At 44.6% G+C, this 21,202-nt stretch overlaps 1 protein-coding gene across 1 annotated transcript in view; it reads right to left on the bottom strand.

Annotated features, from left to right (window-relative positions):
• The window catches only part of LOC128454507 (receptor-type tyrosine-protein phosphatase mu), a 127,007-nt gene that overhangs the window by 85,546 nt on the left and 20,259 nt on the right, over positions 1–21,202 (bottom strand). Inside the window, exons 6-9 of the mRNA XM_053437921.1 lie at positions 15,611–15,885; positions 11,293–11,371; positions 9,439–9,554; positions 6,834–7,008 (exon numbers count right to left, since the gene is read on the bottom strand). Coding sequence (XP_053293896.1) covers positions 6,834–7,008; positions 9,439–9,554; positions 11,293–11,371; positions 15,611–15,885 — 645 coding nt within the window. The remainder of the gene's footprint in view (positions 1–6,833; positions 7,009–9,438; positions 9,555–11,292; positions 11,372–15,610; positions 15,886–21,202) is intronic.

Raw genomic sequence — 21,202 nt, forward strand, 5'->3', positions numbered from 1 at the left:
AGCATCTTCTCCATCCCTCCTTTATCTATACTGCTTATATAATTTCACTCAGGTTATATATATCTATATACATATTTTAAACTGAGAGTAACAGTAACTGTAAACTTTCAGACGGGCTCTGGATCCATATTCATTTTCTCTACGTTTCAGAAAATCTTAATATGAAAAAAAAGAGTTTCAAAAATATTGTAAAACCGAAAAAGGCAAAAGTAAAAGACTTTAAGAAATAAAAAAATAGGGTTAGGCACGAATTGCACCACCCATCCTTTCAATCAAAATTTATTTAAAAAAAACGAATGGGATTTTTACCTCGGGAGTCAAGCTGTCAGCTAAGTGGAGTTAAGGTAAGTGCAGTACTTGAGTAATTGTACTTAGTCAAGTTTAAAAGCAGGGTAAGAGTTGACAGTAATATTTGAAGAGAAACAATTTCCCTTGTTCAAACTGTGTCAAGATGTTTTATTCCTCCACAATGTAAAAATATAACTCGAGTGGGCAAACGAGAATCTGAATTCAACACTTTTTCTTAATTTTTACACTGAATAGAACCAACGATGTGAGGAAGGACGGCCTCGTGTGTGTGGACGCCCTCGTGTCAACCAGACTTCAAAGTGTTTACAAAGGGTGAGAAACGTGGCTCGGACTCTATTGTACAAATATTTAATGAAAACAAGGAAATACAAAATAAAAAATCAGCATAACAATCTGCGTTTTAAACTTTTTAGATTTCAATATTCAAGTTCTTCTTCAGCTTCAGTTTCTCTTTCAGACGCTTGTGGTGTTCGACCTCAACCTTGAAGCTGACCTTTCTTTTTATTCCCGTTCTGTTATGTTGCCAATATTTGTCTAATTCTGCCGAAACCTTGTGCCATTTCTGTTTTAATGAGGCCTCTCCAAATGTCAGACGAGTTATTTCAACCGCGGTGTATATCCAGGATGGAATTATTATATAACCCAGTAAAAGGACAATATCAGCTGAAACGCTGTTAATGGAAAAGTTCGAGACTGTCTTGCACATAAAGTCGTCACGAGGAGGTTCTGAACATTTGAAAGTCTCTCGTCAATACTTCAGTAACACAAAGATGAATTATTCCTTTAATAAATCCATGTTCTGTTTGTTCTAGTTTAAAAAGGACAATAACAACCTCCGGTGTCAATCACAGTCTCTTCTCTACTTCCTCCCGCTCTCCAGAAAGGAAGCCAACATATATTCCGGATACGAACGCTGCCGTCTTGAGCCAAGGATGTTATTTGGAACCAAACTCTGTGCGGTAACGATCCAGGACTGGAGCGGTGGGAGTGAGATCCTGCCGACACGCAGGCTCCAACAATGGCGCACACCCCCGCCAAGGCCCGAGAGTCCAGTTAAATCGAGCTGCACCAAATTTCACACACTGACACATATTAATTCCCGAAATGCCAGATTATTTTCATGAAGAAACACAAATGTTTCCTTGGGAAAATGTTGAAAAAGTAAAAAAAACACCTGATTTTGCAGAGTTAAAGAAGAAAAAGACGTCCTGGATCTGATCCCTGATCAGCAACTAAGTTTGACCCGTACCACATCCTTCCACCAGGTTTCATGGTTGTTTTTTGCGTGATCTTGTTTAAAATCAAACAAACATACCAGAAGAATGAGCACTTAAACATAATGGGACAAGAGCTACCTAAATTCACTGAAACCATCATTGACAAACATTTAATCATACCTGAAATTTAACTTTTAGTTTGCTCCATTCACTAACATGGAGGAGGCGGGGTTTACGACCTGTCCGTTAGCCAGCCACCAGGGGGCAAAGTGATCGAGACCCTTTGGCTTCACTTTTCTGAAGCCGTCCTGTCGTCCATCTTTTTAATACAACCTCCGTTTATCACCCAGATGTTTTTCATGCTTCGAAACACTTGAAACACTATAACCTGCCGTCACCAACAAAGAGCCGTGACCCTCAACTGAAGCTCCAGCTTATGAATCCACCTCGTCACGTACAACAATGGCTCCGTGTCCCAGAGGCCACGGCGAGCAGCTCTAATGAGCACACGCATGTAACAGAATAATGCCATTAGTCGCCTGGCTGCTTCCCGTTGGGATGTCATGGAGAGGGAGAGGTCTCCAGGCACGTTAAGAGCAGGTTGAGGTGCCCCCCCCCCCCGATAGAACGGGAGCCCCTCCCTCGGCAGATGGTTACCCCACAGTGACCTCCATCGCTGGTCCCTAAACTCCCATTAATCCCAGCTCCCAGAGTCGCAGTCAAACATCACCTAAAGCGAACCGGCTAATCCCGCGGGTCGTGGTCCCGGCCTGGCACGCGGCGCCCCGGCCTGCGTCCTGGAGCCAGACGGGGGAATGAGGTGATCCAAAATCTGGCCTGGACCAACAGACTTGTTTTGATGGGTCTTTTATGTTTTGTCCTAAAAGGGCTTTAACCGAATTAAGAGGCAATATGCTCGGATTCATTTAAACAACAGAAAACAGCACAGGCTCAGACTGTAATACCATCGCTCATGATATAGTGGTTTATCAGAAAATATTGATACTATAATGGTATTTGGCATTTGTAATATTTTTAAAACATAAAATTTATAGTGTGGGTTTTCCTGTTTTGGCCTTGTTGCTGTTATTTTATCTCTCCAGAAAAGCAGATGGCACAAAGAATAAAAGGACCAGATGTAATTTATTTTATTGTACAATGTCTCTTTATTCATTACAGAACTAAATGAAAAAATAATAACTTGAGAGAAATCGGACTAAAATCTTACTTTTATTTTTAATTGAATTTTGAATGTTGTTTTATTTTTACAAGACTCATTTCTTAAGACCGTGTGAGGCACAGGATCAAGTGGGCTTCAAGAAATAGCATTTTCTATCAATCCTGATTGGTTCAGAGGAGCAACACAACAATAGACTGTGAACAAAGATCAAAGACACGTCTCCACTTCATCCTGGAATCAAAATGGAGCTAAAATGTTTCGGATAAAGTTGCCACCATCTTGTGCTCAGCTTTCCACGATGTTTTTTACAACATCAAATTACTAATTAAAACTAAAGTTACTGAAAAAGTGATAAGAGATACCTGAAATGACAGTAATAGATATATTCATGTCCCATCTGCTAACGTGGAGGAGGAGGAGTTTATGGTCTATACTTCACTTTTGGGAATCTCTTGTGTCGTTCATGTTTATATAAAGTCTTTATGTTCAACCAACTAACTAAGTTAAAGTCATTATTTATCTGGTTTTATCTCATGTGAAAACCTCCTTCGGTATACAGATGTGGGACGGGAGGACAACTGGGATCCTCAGTCGTTCCATCAATCTTCTCTCAGAGAGGAAATGTTTTTTCCGCACTGTGATGCGTGGACGCCATTCAATCCGATTTCTGGCTGCCATCACTCGAGACCATTTCCAGAACAATGCGACGACGCAGCACGATGCATTACGGCAATAAGCATTTCATTTAACTCTGAAAAGTTGCCGCTTCACAGAAGCAATAGCAGGTTATGGTGATGGGATAATTCCTGTAGGTGCAGTAATCCTCTGTTCAGCAGCCATAGCAGACGGATTACTGGTGTGAAATACACTCAAGTGCTGGAACACTTTAGGATATTAACAACTCCATTCCCACTGTTTGAGCCTCACGAGGAGGCGGTGGTGGCGGCGCCGAACCCCGGACACCGTGCCGGCTGGAGTCGGGGTGACGGCGAGCAGATGACAGTGGTGGCCGAACGGGGGGGTCAGCGAGCAGCTGCTGCCGGGATGTTGCCCAGATAAACCCCTTGGCCTGGCAGCAGCTGCTCCTCTAACACAGGAACCTGCCAGGACGCAACCGCACTAAAGCTCACTGATGCACGTGCAATTTCACACACAGACACACAAACTGGCATGCACATACCAGAGGAGGGACATATCAATATGTGGAAGAAAGACTGAAAGATGTCCCTATTTACAACTCAATGAGGAAACAAGGCACATTGCGTTTCACACTAATATTCATTTTTTATACCATATATACATATATACATATAACACTAACATAAATGCATGGATATGGCTCTGTCCATTTTTATTCTATTGCCTTTTTATTCTCTTGTCTACCTCATTCTGATGATTTGCTGTTGTATCAAGAGAATGTCTCCAGTGTGAGATCAGTAAAGTTTCCTCTTCACTGATGGAAGTACTGCAGTATTCATGAATATGCAGTATTACAATCAGTTTTTTCCATGGTGACATTCCTTGAAATAAATGCTCTGTTAAGTTGCTTCTGATGCAACCTGAGTGTTTCCTGTGGCAGCTTCAAATTAAAACCATTTAACTGGGTGACTTTTATTATGATGTAGAAACAGGAAGTGAGCGAGTTTGGCACTTCATAAAAAACAATAGATCCAAAAAACAAGACAAGAGTCATGTTCGGCATCTTTCTTTACCAGAGAGGATCATAAATATCGTGAGGAGCAGCCACAGTTTAGTTGTGAGATGAAGAGCTGCAGAGGAAACCGGCTCCTCTCTGAGTTTCCTGCTGTTCACAGAGTGTGTGCAGAATGAAATCTGATCTCAGTTGCTCACAGAATGATGAGAACGGGACAATTACTGCCTGAAATCTTGTTTTTTCAGAGACCTGTGGTGCTAAACCACGTTTACGACAATTACCTGCAGGTGTCGCACAATCAACGAATCAACCGGAACTGAAATCCTCCCGAAAACCACTTTGACGCACAGTAACACAAAAGATCCTCACATCTGACTTAACGGGCCCAGTTACTCCTCGGCCTCTGGAAATGATTACTCAGTTCTTACAATCATCATTTAAAGTCTTCTTATTGCTATACAAAAAACAGACACACACACACAGACACACACCTTGCCACCCATTTGCTATTCAGCGCACACACAGAGCCATAATAAGAGCTGCCTCTGTTCTCTGTTGTTAGATTAGTTAGACCTGACTGTTTATAGGTCCTTATTTCATTTGCCTGTTTCATCCGCTGAGCCTCTCTTGTTAAATTGCGAGAGGTCCTCATTATGTCGCGCTCTCATCTCACTGCTGAGAGCGAAGCATTGATCCGGCTCCTGATATGAGACGAGGTGGCCGCGGGGGAAAGAGAAGAAATGACGAGCTTTACCGGCCGGCCTTCGATTTTTTTCTCTGTTAGTGGCTATTCTCATTAGAGCTGACGGGAGCCACACCTCGGCAGCCGGGAGTCGGTGGGGGGGGGGGGCTGTTAGCCGGACCCAGAACCGCTGCGCTGGAGCCGAGCGAGCGCTCTGTGGGCTCCGGGTGATTCCAGCCAGGCCAAGGAAAGAGAAAGCCAGCACTTGGACAGGGGAGTAATTATCCCCCTTTCAGAACCACTGGCCTCACTACAGGAGAGCCCAGCACAAAGATGGGGTGGGGGGGTGGTGGGAGAGGGGCCGCGACTGGGCCGAGCCGTACAGAACTCTGGGAAATACATGCTCTGCCCTTCCACATAAATCTGACTGAATACTGGCAAGAAAGCAGAAGTGATTATCCGGGATAATCAAGCATTCACTCTCCTCATGTCGGAAGAAGAAAGAGAAATAACAGAAGAAGAAGAAGCAGTGTATGGTAATGATGGAGGGGGGGGGGGGGTGCGACTGGAGCAGGCTCATAACCCACAGAATGGCTCCGTGGTCACTCCTCCAAAAAAACGAGTCACGGACGCGGTGAACACACATTTAAGGCGGATTTACGACTCCGACACGACGCTGGGAGGGGGGGGGGAGGGGGGGGGTTAAGCTCTTGTTTTACGACTGGTACGATAAGAGGAGGTATCAGCTTTCTTTTTTTTACGTGTGACATTTATAACCGTGAAAACACCTCTTTTCTTCCCCCCCCCTCCACGAGTTAGCTTATGTCGGAGCCGTCGAGGTGTGAAACCGGCCGCGGAATCCAAAGTGGGTTTTCATTACGAGATTCAATATTTCCCTTAAATCTGGAAAATTTTAAATATTTATGACAAAAGCACTTCGCAGTTAACCGGTTTGCACTTGTGTAAATATAATATATAGATAAATCGCGAACACACACACACGTGAACGGCGCCATCAGCAGAAAACGCGGCCGCCTGGCGAGTGAGTGTAAGTGCAGGGACGTGCGAGTGGATGCGTTTAAGGACGAGTGAGGATTCCAACGCCTCCAGTGTGTCAGTAAATTTCCTTTTGAGTACACCGCTGACACCCGCTGATACACTCGGGCAGCGAGACTTTATCTCCCTCCTCACTCTGCTGTGTCTGGGCCCCGGCCATTCTCCTATGATTGACAGACCTCGATCTGGACAGCCAGGATTAAACCTATCAATCACCTAAAGCTCGGAGACAAAAAAGAAAAAAACAGAGAGCGAGAGAAAAAAAAAAAAAATGGAGGCAGTAAATTCAATTGAGAGCACAGGGAGAAAATTGAGGTGAAGAAATATAGAAGGCCATTACCGGGCTATAGGGCTGCAGGAAAGTGAGGCCTTGCAGGATTTAGTTTCAGACGAGTCCATAAATTCATATCAAATGACTGCAGAAGTGAAATATCAGTGAGGTTGCCGTTAAACCCCGGTGCCTCTCGCCTTTGTGATCTTTTTGCCGGGATTGTGCTCAGTCAAGGACAAACCTTTACAGGGGAGGTAGCCTATCGGTCCTCCGGATAACAAATCAACATAAAAAAAGATAGTATTTTTAGTATCGCCTCAGAGGACGTTTCCATCCACACACACGCGGCATTTCCTGTTTATTTCCTGGTGACTTTGCCGCGTGGCGTGGAGGTCGTGAGGATGGAACAACATCCCCGCTGCCTCTCTGGGTCGCGGCCCCCTGCTCCGGGGACCGATACTCACGTTTTATGGTGAGCTCCCCGTAATTGGACACTCCGACGCCTTTGTCCGAGTGGACGATGCAGCGGTAGCGGCCCGAGTCGCCCTTGGTCGTGTTCTCCACGTCGAAAGTGCCGATGAAGCGCCGGTTGTTCCAAGGTTTAGTGGCTTTCATCGGGGCCTCCCGTCCGCCGATGCCCTGTTTGGAAGCGAGACAAACAAAAGAGGTGAGCCTCCGACACGTGGAGGTTCAATAAGCAGAGTGGCCTGACCTTGTGTGTGTTTCACAAACTCTGCTCCTGTGGGTTGTTTGTTTGTGTCCCGTCGCTCCCACCAGGGGCTGAGAGGGGGGGGGGGGGGAAAGCATTTATCACGTACACACAGACACACACAAACACACAGTGGGCTCTCCCCAGCTGTCACCCCTCACAGCAGGCAGATGGGGGACATTTGTTCATTAGAAATATTTCTTCATTACTGTCATCGGGGGACTTCACTTAATGTTTGTTTTTGCAGCTCCTGTGCTAATGAGGACGTGTTTGTTAAAATGATGGAGTACCTGGCAGAGGACCTTTCCCCGGCGCCGTGCTCCCACTGATCACACGTGTGGCACGGCGCTCAGCAGCCGGGAGCCGGGGCTGCGTCTGCCAGATGCACCAGCTCCGCCCGCTCAGAACAAGGTCACCGCGAGGCTCACTAGTGACAGATATAGTACACGGCATCCACCGAGCCAACAGCTATATAGGTTAAGAGCAGGCTGCGGTGATCTGAAACAACCGTAATCCCTCGTCCTCCCAGACACAGAGGCCTGGGGAGGGGGGGGGGGGGGCGAGCAGGTGACATCACAAATACAAATGCACAGTCAAGCTACGTGTGAATGTTTACAATTGTAAAGTCTTTTATGAAGGGAATTATAAACTGGGCATGTGTTTCCTGAGAGAAGTGAAACTGGGATCAGCTTTTTTTGGACTGTTGAGTAAAACTTTAACCAATAGTAAAACTTATTTAACATTCCTTATATGGACTCTGATGGACATTTTCTGGAAGCTGGTGAAAAGGGAACTCAATGCAGCAGCTGAGGGCTTCTGCAGAAGAAGCTTGATGCACATCAGAGACCCGGGATGAAATAATATCCACGTTAACATCGTCAGCTCAGAGTCTGAAGATGTGTCCTCATCCCAACTCATCTCCTTCCGACCACACGTCCATGAAAGGCTTCAGATGCTGTCACTCTATGTTAAATGTAGGTGTTCACATCTCATTGGCCAGTTAAACCTAAAACCCTGTGTTTTGCTTCCTGGTGTGATTTAGAAACAAGTTGGTGCCTCTCTGCTTTTAAACCATTTAAATTCGGTATGAGAGGCCCTGAGTGTAGATGTTGGCCCCTCATCTACAACCTCATCTATTCTCCTCCTGGTGCTGCACAGAAACTCCATCACACAGACCCATTTAGAACTGTGGTCATGCAATTTAAATGGACACGTGTAAGCCAATCAGAAGTAAGAGCCCGGGCCTTTCTGTGGTATGAATGTTGACATAGGGCCCTGTGTAATTAGGGTCACAGTAAAACATGTTTTATGAGACACGGCTCTGGACTCCTCTCCTGTTGGATCCGAATCATGTTATTTCTCAAACAAACAATATTATCTCCGTGTTCTAGGTCAACCTGTGGTTTTGATGGCTTCTATTTACTGATATACTTTCCATGAACATTCCTTTTCACGTTTTGGTTTTTGCCTTGAACACACTTCGTCCAAACTCAGGGTTTTAAGTAAAAAACATTTGCATCTGAATCGAGGGTTTGGGAAACGATGATGTCACAGTTTACTTTGTGCAGGGCCACTGTTTGTTGTGACAAGCACCAGAACAAACAACAACAAGTGGCAATCTACCAGTTTCTCGAATACAGGGTTCATACACATTTTGACCAATGGATTTCCATGACTTTTCTATGACTTTTCAATAACTTTAAACCAAATTTCCATAACCAAACATTTTGTGAAAGATCGGTGTATTAGTTTAAACTAAACTAACAATGAGAATTCAAAAGGCATACAGTATACCTTAAATGACACAAACCCAAGTATGCCTGCTTATATTGAGCGTATTTCTTCAAAAGCATATGAATTATTTAAAACTCAGCGTAAATGAACGACATGAAAATATGAATATAACACATTTTCATGACTTTTCCAAAACCTTTGGGGATTTTATTTTTTTCCATGACTTTTCCAGGCCGGGAAAAACACATTTTAAAATTCCATGACTTTTTCAGAGTCTTCCTCTCTGGTACGTGACTGAAGGATGTTGAGATGATCAACACCTGCTGGACTGGTTTGCTCCTGTTGTCATGTTTTCCAGTCTCGTCTGGACAGAGGTAAGTTTTAAAAAAAACAAACAGGGAAAATATCAGCTCCAAAAGAATATCTGCAGAGGCGTCTTAGAAAACCTGAGAGTTGTTTCTTTCACAGGCAACATAGACCCGACGGCACAACACTAGCACTAGCAGTACATATTCAGAGGTCTGGTCACGAGGACATATTCATTTCCAAAGGGCCCAGTTCTGAAACCCATTCAACTCTCCTGGGTGAAGCAGTTTAATCAAAGGGATAAATAAACGAAGTCTCACCTGCAGCCAGAGGCGGAAGTTGTCCCTCTTGCGTCCGTTGACGGTGCAGTGGAACGAAGCCGTCTGCCCGGCGTTGACCTCCACGCCCTTTATCGTCAGGAAATGAGGTGTGTTCACTGAGGAGAGATGTAAATATCTATCAGGCAGCGGCCGAGGACATGAATCACATCACACGCTGAGACGCAGAGTTCAATGTCCCTAAAAAGTGTCCACGCTTGTGCCAAGAATTTCTAAGTGAAAGGCGGAGAATGGAAGAGAAGGAGCCGTGAATTGATGCTGCTCTTTATTTCACTATCTGTTTGCCCCCTCAGTGCCGGAGGCCAGCGTCACCTTGAAAGCAGCTAAATCTAGAAAATGAGAAACCACAGGCCGATGCTGCACCGACCAAGAAACCCAGTTCCTGCCGTCTGTAACCTGCATCCTTTCATTGATGGAGCGGATTCGTCCAAAAGCATTTTTCTCTCCTCTCCGACCGAGCTCATTATCGGTGCGCTCCCTGACTGGGAGGCTCCGCGGTAAAGTAACTTATGTAGAACATTTTTGATTAGCGCTGCTATTCTGCATAGGAAAAAATAGGGCAATTCTGTGGAGCGACCTTGATTCAAAACATAACCGAATCTCTAAAGACTTGGCAAAAAAGCTAATTCTATCACTTTCATCATCAAGACTTTCACTTCTACTTCATATTTCATAACCTTGTCTTCCAACTACACCTCCTTTATACATGTGTGCTGTCAATCCATCCGGTGCCAAAAAAGACAAATCTATTTTCCTCCATGTCTTCTTTAATGATAGGGGGGGGGGGGGGAGAGAGGAAGAACACCCGGTGGCATAATCACACCTTTGAGCTAAATATTCCTCATGGTCGTATAAATAGAAAATTAATTGGCAGCGCTCCGGCTGACGAGTCGCTCTGATCACTTTGCTTCTGACTCAAAGAAAAGAAAGGTTATTGATCCGCCCTCACTATTCCACCTTTAACCACCGATCACATCACGAACGCACAATCGATTACGCACAAATACATTTTATGTGCAACACCACTTACGATACACATCCATCACAATCGACATAACATTTGCAGGAATTCCGCTGCTTTCAAACGGTTCCCGGGCGATTAGCAGCCGACAATCAGAGCTGGATACTTAAGTTATGAAAGGTGGAGAGTGGTGTAAATCAATTGATGAGACGCTTGTGGTATTGATTGACTGCGGGGGGAGGGGGGGGGGGGGGGGGGGGCGTTTAAACTTGAGGAGCGCCACACGGTCTCACGTGGCCCCCTGGCACTCAGACTGGAGGAATCCTGAAGAGCCCTCATCCCAGTCCTCCCACAGCAGCGGCCTATCCCAGCAGCCGAGGCGGTAACATTGTAAATGCGCTGGTGATTACATGTTCATTAGCTCCGCGGCTCACTCTCAAGTGCTCCTACTTCCATTCAGCCGGGGTGGTGGGATTGTGAACATCTGAGAGATGAGATGCTTTACTGAATATCCTTAAGGGAGGAGAGAATAATGGCAGCAGCAGCAGCAGCTCACTCTATGCTGGTATTTGTTTTTTTTTTTGCACTATTCCTCCCATCTCTCAAAGGGGAGATTTAACACAGCCACTCCAACATTATATCCCGAGCACACTTCAGCGTGTCAGCGGCACGATGATAAATCCTCAGGGAGCGAGGAGGAGGAGGAGGGAGGTTCACACTTTGGATTGACTGTAGCCTCCTCTCTCTGAAGGCCTTTTGTTTGACTGGGAGGCCTTGAGCAGGACAGCCATGCAGGTATTTGGGAGAGTGTCACGGAAAGGACAATGACTCTTTGATGATATTCTTTTATGGCGAAGGAAAAAAAAAGGACTTACTGCATTGGTGGCCCTGGACCACGACGTCTTTGATGGCCAGCAGGCCGCGCTGCCCTGAGGTTACTGCTTCAAACACAATCTGAGGAGGAGAGAGGAGACTCATAACACCAGTGATAAATGGCCACATGTCTCCGGATGGCACTTGAGTGAGGCCGCCCCGCTCGCACACAAGAAGTCCGGCCACGGCTAATGCTCTTAGCCGAGCGGCGGCCGGCCACACAGCTGCGGGCCACTGACATTATTTCCACAATATGTCACGGCTGATCGGTGTTATGACATGCAAGTGTTACATTAAGTTTGAGCCCTGAGAGGATTAGCACACCGGCTGGGACACGCACACAGGGCACAGGGGGTGAACCACCTCACATGTGTAATATGGTTTAAAGGGGGAAGACACCCAAAGTCAAAACAGCAAAGTTCTTCACTGTCATTTGATTTAAACTTTGGAAAGTTCTGTGATTTTTACATTTCAAATAAATCAGTGTTCAGTTATTTTTGTAAACCAAACACATTCCTTTATGCTTGACGACTAACGACTATGTTTCAAACTAGCACTTTACTCCTCAGGGGTCGTCCCATTAAATGTTTTCAACGTCTTGTGTTTTTAAGGCTGAAGCATTAAAGTGATGCTTTAGTCTGTTGCTATGAAATATCCATGAAATCAAAAACAATTCACAAAGTAAACAAGGAGTCACTTCAACATCAGAACCTGTAACATAATGTTGAATAGCTTTAGACGATCTTTTGTTAATATCTGTAGCTACTACCTCGACTCTAGAGCCCGACTTTCCATATATACATATAATAAATAGGAAAATATTCATATGATGTTATCAAACCTTTTATGACATAAAATGTAACTCACCATACATTTTTTTATAAAAACTATACATAAAAGAAAACACAAATACAACCATATAGAACATGAATGAGGAAAAAACACTATGTAGAATATAAACAAATTAACATTTTTCTACACACTTTATTATTAAATCTATTATTATCAAACACACCCTGACATCTATGCTTGGAGGATACTTCTGTGAAAGGCTCAAATCTGTGAAAGAGACATTTGAGTTTTAGTGGAATTTAAGGACCTTGAGGCAGAAAAAAGCCTTTTACACCAATTTAACCTATAATTTGGCCATTTATTGTAATATTATAAGATAAAAGTGCATTATATGAAATGTTATTCACAATCTCTTCAGTTTACACCATGATGCATTTGAATCAAGTGTCAGGTCAGATGTGTCGACCTTATTCCATTACTTCCTTCTAACTGATACTATGATTGCCATGTGACTGATATATCTTAGTTACTGGGAGTAAATATTTCATAACAACTGCTCTCTATTTAAAAACTTCTTTGCGTGATGCTAACTGCTACATTTCGTGATGCATTAATCTCCCCCATTAGGACAGCTGGTGTCGGGGGGGCCTCTGGTTACTTTAAATTTAATTTGACACTGGTTTTTTATTCCCGTTACAGTCCCTATAAAAGTCTCACAGATGAAATCCTCCAAACCTGAAAAGAGATCTAAACTTATCTGCGTGGTTAGACGCCCCCTAGGGGTGAGTGTGAACATGAGCTTCTTCATAATGCGAGTGAATTAACCCTTCGATGCATATTTAAAAAGCCGTCTCCTTCATGAGAGGGGACTGCTGGGGCATTTCCCAGTTGCTCCGCGTCTCGAGTTATATGTTTGTTGACGTTTCTAACGACAGAATAAACCTGGAATCGAGCACAACTGTGGCGCGTAGGACTAACGTGGTCCTATTTTAAGGGACGAGCTGAGATGGAGGGCGTGTCCCCGGCAGACTGTCAGAGGAATGCGCTCCACGCTCCGCAGTGTGATAAAAAGGGAAACAGAATGCCAGTCCCTTCCCAAACCCAGGGTGTGGTGCAGAGAGCCATTACATTACACACACACACACACACACACACACAAACTGCAGCTACACATGTTCTGCATGCCGCTGCTCCCTAAATACAAGCCTACATCTGTCAGCCAATGGTATATATTAATGGATAGATTCCGAACAGGGTGTCGCCCAGAAACTTATGTCCTGCCAGCTGTAGCTCGACATCTGAGATTCCTTTTGTAGTCCAGGAATGTGGTGGCAGAGATAGTTGCCATTGTCATCTGGGAGGCGGGGTGCCTTCAGATAAGGCTGTCTAATTATACATTTTCTTTTTTTGTCTCATGAAATATGAAAGTGAATGTCTTGGGTGCCAATTATGGCCTCATTACAGGCTAATTTAAAGGAAATTAAAAGGCCAACCACTCCATATATCGCCACCAGACAAATGAACCGGGTCCCTCTCTCTCTAATTGAAATCCTTTGTTTGTGCAACAGACATCAGTCAGCCCGACTAATAGCTGTGATATAATTGATTCCAGCCTCAGTGATAGTGCGGCGCATTAATTGGGCCCGACCCGGCGAGTGGAAATATTCACGTGGGACGGAAGCTGTTGATGTCGTGGGGAAAGTTCAGCGTTCTCATTTGTCAGAGAGGGACAGACAGTGAACCCAACATTCAGTGTCTACATCGCCACACTGGCTCGCCCCGGAGGGACTCGGCTAAGTACTACATTACAGCAGGATTGATTAGCTCTGCCACGGGCTGTACTGTATTGAAATCAAGATAGATGAGGACATTAGGGGGTTTTTCTTTCTCGATGTGGCGCGGCCGCATATCACGATAAATTATGGGTTTTCATCTTATGCATAGAGCACACCTTTTCGATAGCATGTGCAGGACATAGAGGGGACTGGGCATTATTCTTCCTGGAAATCGTTTTTTTTTTTTTGTGCACAATGCTCAGTTTTTGAAACTCAATGCCGATCTCAATTAAAAGTTTTAGGGATGACCTGACAGAGGAGTAATTATCAAAAAGGCTGAAAGGCTCATGATGACTAAAAAGCCTTGGTGGTAATTAAAAAATAATTTCCAAGTATCAGGTGGCTTCCCTTTGACAATTGCGTAGCTTACTGTGCAATTAAAGATACCTATAATTAGTGCCATGTTGTTAATTAGTGACAATTTCTAGCGTTGGCCTCTCTCCTCTTGACTGGGAGCGTTGCTGAGATCATTAGCGTCCTCGCAGTTCCCCGTGTTGTCAGCTCCGGTCTGGAACGGTTACAAACAGAGACAGAGCGTCCGCTGGGACTTGAGAGGCAACAGATGCTGGGAGTTTCCCCCGAACACACTGGGAACCATCGTTCACCACTCGGGGGTCTCAACGTTGTAGTGTTGAACCTACCTCGGGATTTAAAAGTGAAAATCCGCTTTCTTTTAAGGGTTTGGATTTGTTTGTCGTGTTTTTCGAATTCTCGGAGCAAAGCCGAGCAAATATTTTCATTTTCATTTCAAACGAGCGAATGAAGGTCACCACTTAAGACTCATGTGTGTGTGTGTGTGTGTGTGTGTGTGTGTGTGTCTGTTCTTTCTTTTCAGCGACAGACGGATCCGGACATAACAAGCGGTTCCTCCTCTCCAGGAAAAAACTCCTTCAAGCTTCAAGAGTCTTCAGCCGAACTGAAAACATTTGACCAGACTCGCTGTTGCATCATTACGTCAAACAAGGGTCATCACCCTGTCACCGGCGAGCAGTGACTATTAGTGGAAGCAGCAGCTCTTCCCATTCCTCCTCAACTGTTGACCCCCCCCTCGCGCCTCTCTCTCTCTCTTCTGTCTCTTTTTTTTTGTCAACCACGTGCCTCTCATTAAATTCCCCCATCTTGCATTCAGCAGCGAGAGCCTCAGCGGGTGTGCCTTGTTAACTAAGTTATCAGGGCGGCTGTGATGAGCAGGCAGGAGGACACCCCTCAGCTCCACTGTGGACCAGCCCTGCCCGGCCATGATGAAATAATTCGCCCAGGGACCGTCTCCCATCGGGAGGTTAAGGGGCTTGCTCCGCATCAATTAACATTCGGTGGACTGGTGGAACAAGCCCGGTGAAGACTAACAGCCAGGCGGGTGTGAAATCACCTCGCCCCCCCCCCCGGCCAGCAGTCGTGTGCATTGATAAGTGAAAATTAGTTTTCAGAATTGGACAAAAAAAGGAGAAGTGGTTGAGATGGAAGGCAGAGAGAACAGATTACCATGGATACCCAGCTAGCACCAGGAATCAATAACCCTAGTTGTTCTGAATGAGCCATTGTGCGACTGTTTGGAACCTCTCGTGTAATACATTTAGGAGAACAGGCTTTAATGACTTTGGCTCAACTATAAAAGCTGCTCACAATGAGTAACCCAGTTCTATGATGAGGTGTTATGCACCGGAGAGCTGGACTCGCACCACCTTTTCCTCACCTGGTAGAGGTTGGGCCAGTAGGTGCTGACCGCCAGCTCCACCTGTGACCAGGAGCGAGTGGCCGGACCCGACACGTTCCAGACCGGCATGCCCATGGGACTGTTGTTCTCCTTGATGTAGACGTTCAGGTGGCCCGGGTGGCTGCTGTCCCGGCCTCCGATGTAGAAGCTGAAGGTGACGCAGTGGGTGTCGTTCTCCTTCAGCTGCGGAGTCAGCAGCAAGGCCTTCTGCCCGGCGAAGCGCCCGGAGGTGTTCACCATCACAAAGGCCGAGCCTGAAGCGAAAACAAGGGAGTGAGCACACAGAGGGAATGTGGTTCTGGCTGATGGTGACTAGAGAGCACAGTAACAAGGCTGCAGTCTAGGGAGCCATCTTGATTTAATCCATTGATTCAACCATAGTACAAAAGTCCATATGGGGGGAAATAGTCTACAATCAATCAGTGTCTTTCATACAACTGCAAATCGAGGTGAAAAGCACAAAACAGATTTAGAACCATCATCTGAAAGGAGTTGAAACATTGGTGATGCATGTGGTTTCCAGATGTTGAATCCTACTGGATTTGGTCATAGCTTCTCATCTTGAACCACCAGAACTTGATTTCTCCAAAACTCCGGTTAATGATAAAATATTTCTGGAAATAACAAACTAGAGAAGACGGACCCTGAGCCTACATCTATTTTTATATTCAGATATATCTTTAAAATACACCTATGAAAACAAAAACACTAATTTCATAAAGACTTTCAAAGGTTGTGTGGTACATTTGGCAGAGTCATGAAGAATAAGCTTATTATTGTATTTGATCTTATTGGGTTTTAGAGGCAGGTTGTTTTAACACAGCAGAAAAACGACCCAGAGAAGCACAAAACAGATTTAGAACTATCATCTGTAAGGAGTTGAAACATTGGTGATGCATGTGGTTCCCAGATGTTGTATCCTAGTGGATTTGGTCATTTCTTAGCTTCTCATCTTGAATCACCAAAACTTGATATATCCCAAACTGTGGTTAATGACAAAATACCTCTGAAAATAATAAACTTACATTCCAATCGGCCCTATCTGTTCTCAATGTGAATCAATAACTTCAACATCGATGTGCAAAGACACACCACTGTGCTACATCTCTAAAAAAACATCTTATAACAGTTGAACCCTGGTTCCGCGAAACCTGGCCATCAAACTATGACATTAACATGTCCTTATTTTACATTTGAGGCTCAGTTCCAAATATCAACCCAACGGGACCCATCACCCTTTGAGAGCTCGAGGTCCCTGGACGCCCACAAACACCTGTGACCTTCAGCCATTGGACGATAGCATCTGCTAAGACGTTTCATCGTGTATTTGACTGTTAATTGGACAATAATTTAAAGATTGAACATCACCCTGTGTTGGATAAGAAGGACCCTGAGTCTATATCTATTTTATATCCAGACATGCATCTTTAAAATAAATCTATAATAACTAAAACACTTATTTCATAAAGACTTTCAAAGGTTGTGTGGTACATTTGGCAGAGTCATGAAGAATAAGCTTATTATTGCATTTGATCTTATTGGGTTTTAGAGGCAGGTTGTTTTAACACAGCAGAAAAACGACCCAGTGAAGAATCATTATTACCAGTGAACACGTCCCGAGGTCTCACACTAACTAAATAAAAGACGGAAATCAAGTGTGCAGAAAGCAGGTAAATGAGTGCGCTGAGACCTTTTCCTATTAGCACTGAGAATTGTAGCATGTGACCCTTAATGAGAAAATCCTCTTATCTTTGGATTGATGGAAACTCTCTAATTATCATCATTAATCAAAACACAAGGAGAAAAAGACTAATCCGAAAAAAAAAGACGCCGCACGTTGGAGAGGAGTGTTTCTTCTTCTCCTCGTCTTCTAAATGATAGAGAGGACAGAAATGATGAGGAATCAATAAGTTAAAAGTCTATTTGCCGAGCAAGCCCCCCATTTAGATTTTATAGCTCTGGTTCAATATTAAAAAGGTTAATCTAATTCCCTCCCCTTCTTTGCCAATAAAACACGAGTGAGAATTATTATATTGGCAAACTTTCAAGGAGACGCGGGACATATTCTATTTGTCATCATCCTATTTAGCTTGGCTCGCTAATGAGATGGCACAAATTGTAACGGCATTTGAGTCGGAGCCAAGAGAGACTCCGTTTATGATGAAATATATGAGACACACACACACACACGCATATATATATAGAGATGCATTTTCTCTTTTTCCTTTCTGGAAGTGTGGCACATTTCACTTAGAGGTGAGACAAACAGAGCCGAACCCGCGGAGGACGTGAATCTCTGTCATTAAATTACAGAGTGAATAACGTGGACTACACGAGCCGGGCCCGGTCCCAGAGTCTGTCAGCCAGGCAGCCGCTCGCAGAAAACCCCATTTGTTCCGTCAGTGACTGCAGCTTGCCCACTTGTCTTGTTGTGCTGCACTTGTAACGCTCACCAATTCCATCTGTCTCCAGCTTCAGATAACGAGCGGGGGGCTCTGTCATGTTTACACAATGAAACGGGAGGAGAGGAAGCAGAGGAGGAGGAGGAGGAGGAGGAGGAGGAGGAGGGATGACATGGAGTCAGCCTCCTCAGCTTTGTTTGTCAGGTGCGTGTAAGTTGTCGTTTTACAGGGTCTTAACATATTTGGATTATGTGAGCGTGTATCACATCATATGAAGAGCTGCACTGTATGATATATGACTTGAGGACTTATTGTTATATTCTCTATATCATGGTAAACAGACTATTATATGACACTTTTCTAGTCACAATATTAAACTACTTTTAACATGCAATAAGAACGAGCCGGGGATCGAACCACCGGTCTTTGGTTTAGGGTTAGATGCAACCTAGTGAGCGGCAAATTCAGACTTTTTACCAAACATAATTTCACACATTGTAATCTATTACATACAGAGCATTGAATTGTGGGATACAAAGCATTGTAATGCACTATTGTGTCCACACATTTACACAGTCAGTACATGGACCTGTCAAATATGACACTTTATTAATGTGAAGTGCAGCCGTGTGCGACTCTGCAGCTTCACTGATGACACAACATGATGATGATGATAAATAGGTTCATCAGATCAATGCTCTCTACTGAGTCACCTAGTGAGTGTCAAGGGAGTAGGGAGCGAGGGAACAAGGGAACGAGGGAACAAGGAAGTGATTTCGGGCACAAGGTTTTGCCGGGGGAATGGAACTTGCTCCGTCGTCATGGAGATAATCGTGGTGATCATCACCTGTGGAAGAGTGGAATCATCGCCATGACAGCAGGAACTGGTTCTACGCTCGGTCACCACCACGTGTTGACAGCTGGGATGTCTCCATGACGACTGAGGGCGAGATGTAGTCTTAAAAAAAAAAAACAGCTTGACCGAATAAATCCATCATTTAAATAAACAGGTGTATTACAGTTTATATCTTATATTATAGAACGGAAAGCAATTAAATAGTTGTGTTATTTTGAAACTACGTCCGACACTTTTGTGCGTTTCCTCTCCTCTAAACGTTTGCACACATTTAAGTTTGATTGTGTCGCACGAGGCCGTTCAGACATCTCCCCGTGTTCACTGCAGTAACAGCAGCTCCGTCTCCAGCTGTGAATAACCATCTTCTCTTGTCTTATGGATTTTTCCACTGCTGTGACGGACACGTGTTCTGTTACATGTGATCGTTCCCTTTCAGCTTTGTCTCTGGTTGGAGGATGTAATTATCTGTGAGGTCGTGTAAAGCTCATGAAGAAGAGCAGGAGAGGAGCCGACTCGGTGACACTTGTTTGTCCAAACCTCCATCGGGCCCAAGGTCTCTCTCCAGCGTTCAGCCTCTGCTCAGGAGCACCGGGCCGGCTTGGTTCCCCCCCCCCCCCCCCTTTGGAAACGTCAGGCGCTCTTTGGCGTAACGCGAACCAGCAGAAAATAATCAGATGATGAATTGTTCGGTTGCAGAGACTAAGATGCTGCACCGCTGCTTTCCTCTCTGATTAAAACAGGCTGTTTACTATTCATTTCAAATGGCCACGTTGTGACAGAGGTGCTCAGGAGATTTATGCACGGCCGCTGCTCCTCGTCCGTAATTAGAGACGAAAAGAAGAAAAGAAAAAAATCACTTCCCTCGAGCTGCATTTTGCACATTTCTGCTACTCGCACGTTAATGAAATATTAATAAAACAACAGGTACCTTCGGTGACCAGTCACTTCTTGTTTAATAAAACCTAATGCGGTGGCGCTTTCGTGGTTAAGTGCAGCTACTTGAGAGAGAGAGAATAAAAACGTATAAATATTAGAACACTTCCTCCCGGGCTGTCAGAGCCGCGGCGGCTGCACCGGGAGCTGTGAAGTTTCTTAAGTCACCGAATTTGAAGCCTGCAAATCATCTCGTTTTGTGTCAGTGAACCAAAACACAAAATAAAGTGTCCCCCTCGTTATTGACCAGCATGAAACGTGAGAGTACAGCATCTCCAGTGACAGGCTGCCAGCTCGCCGTGCCGCTGCTGCCGCTGGCTAACAGGAGGTGACGGGGGAACAGCCATTGTCATTCACTTCCTGTTTCTCCTCCCGCCTAATGACCACATGCTGTGCAGGACCTGCTGCACCATGACAAACTAATTAGCCAGCGAGACTAAGAGCAAATTATAATGACACTGTGTTAGCGCCGTGCTAATGTGCTAGTGATGCACGAGGGTGTCGTCGCCCCTCCTCGCTCGCCCCCCTCGCTCTCCCTCTCTATCTCTCGTGCCGTAACAATGGTGTGTTCAAGACCAATTAAAAATAGCAGAGCTCTCAGCACACACTCAGGGCCCGTCTGCCGCGACTCCTTAAAGGCCAGGGCTCGCCTGTTGTCTGAGGGATTCAGAGGAACAGATTTATTATTATTCCGATGTAGGCCGGCTTCACCTTAGATTACAATGATGGCTGAGCACGGGGAACGGGGGGGGCGGGTATGAGAAATGAATCAGCAGGTGAAGTGTTTCCTGTTGCGGAGGCTGTTCACATTAAGGTTCATCGCAAAATGAAAGGAACTATCACGCTGGATTGTGTAGATGTTATTAAGAAGTTGTACTGTGTCTGGATCAGAGCTGCTGTTTCACAAAGAACATGAAGCATCATTAACATCAGCAGGATATTAGTTTGGTTGGGGTCTCAAATCTCTTATATGGCTACACCCATACAAATATGTTAAAGATTTAAAATGGTGTTTAAAATGAAGACATTGGTTATTAGTTGCATAAAATACTAAAGGTGAGGAAAAGTAAGAGTTTCTAGTATCTGTAGCTCACAATAAGTGTAAGTAACATTTCTACGTTCCATGTCTATCCTGGTTTTGCTGGTGACGGTGCAGTAACGAGTGTTAAAACCAAACCAGGAAGTGAACACGGGATTCTACATCTTTGTTTAAGAAAAATAATGTTTCTGTCTGTCCAGACTCAAACGCCTGGCCAGAGTTATCAGACTGAAACTGGGCTCAAAGTTCCAGACTGAAGCAAAACCAGAGCAGAAACTGAAAGATTCTTAAATAAAATATATTTTTGTGGACGTAGCCTTTGATCAAATTCAATCTTTTTT

The sequence above is a fragment of the Pleuronectes platessa genome, chromosome 13, assembly GCF_947347685.1.
Source record: "Pleuronectes platessa chromosome 13, fPlePla1.1, whole genome shotgun sequence".
Lineage (NCBI taxonomy): Eukaryota > Metazoa > Chordata > Actinopteri > Pleuronectiformes > Pleuronectidae > Pleuronectes > Pleuronectes platessa.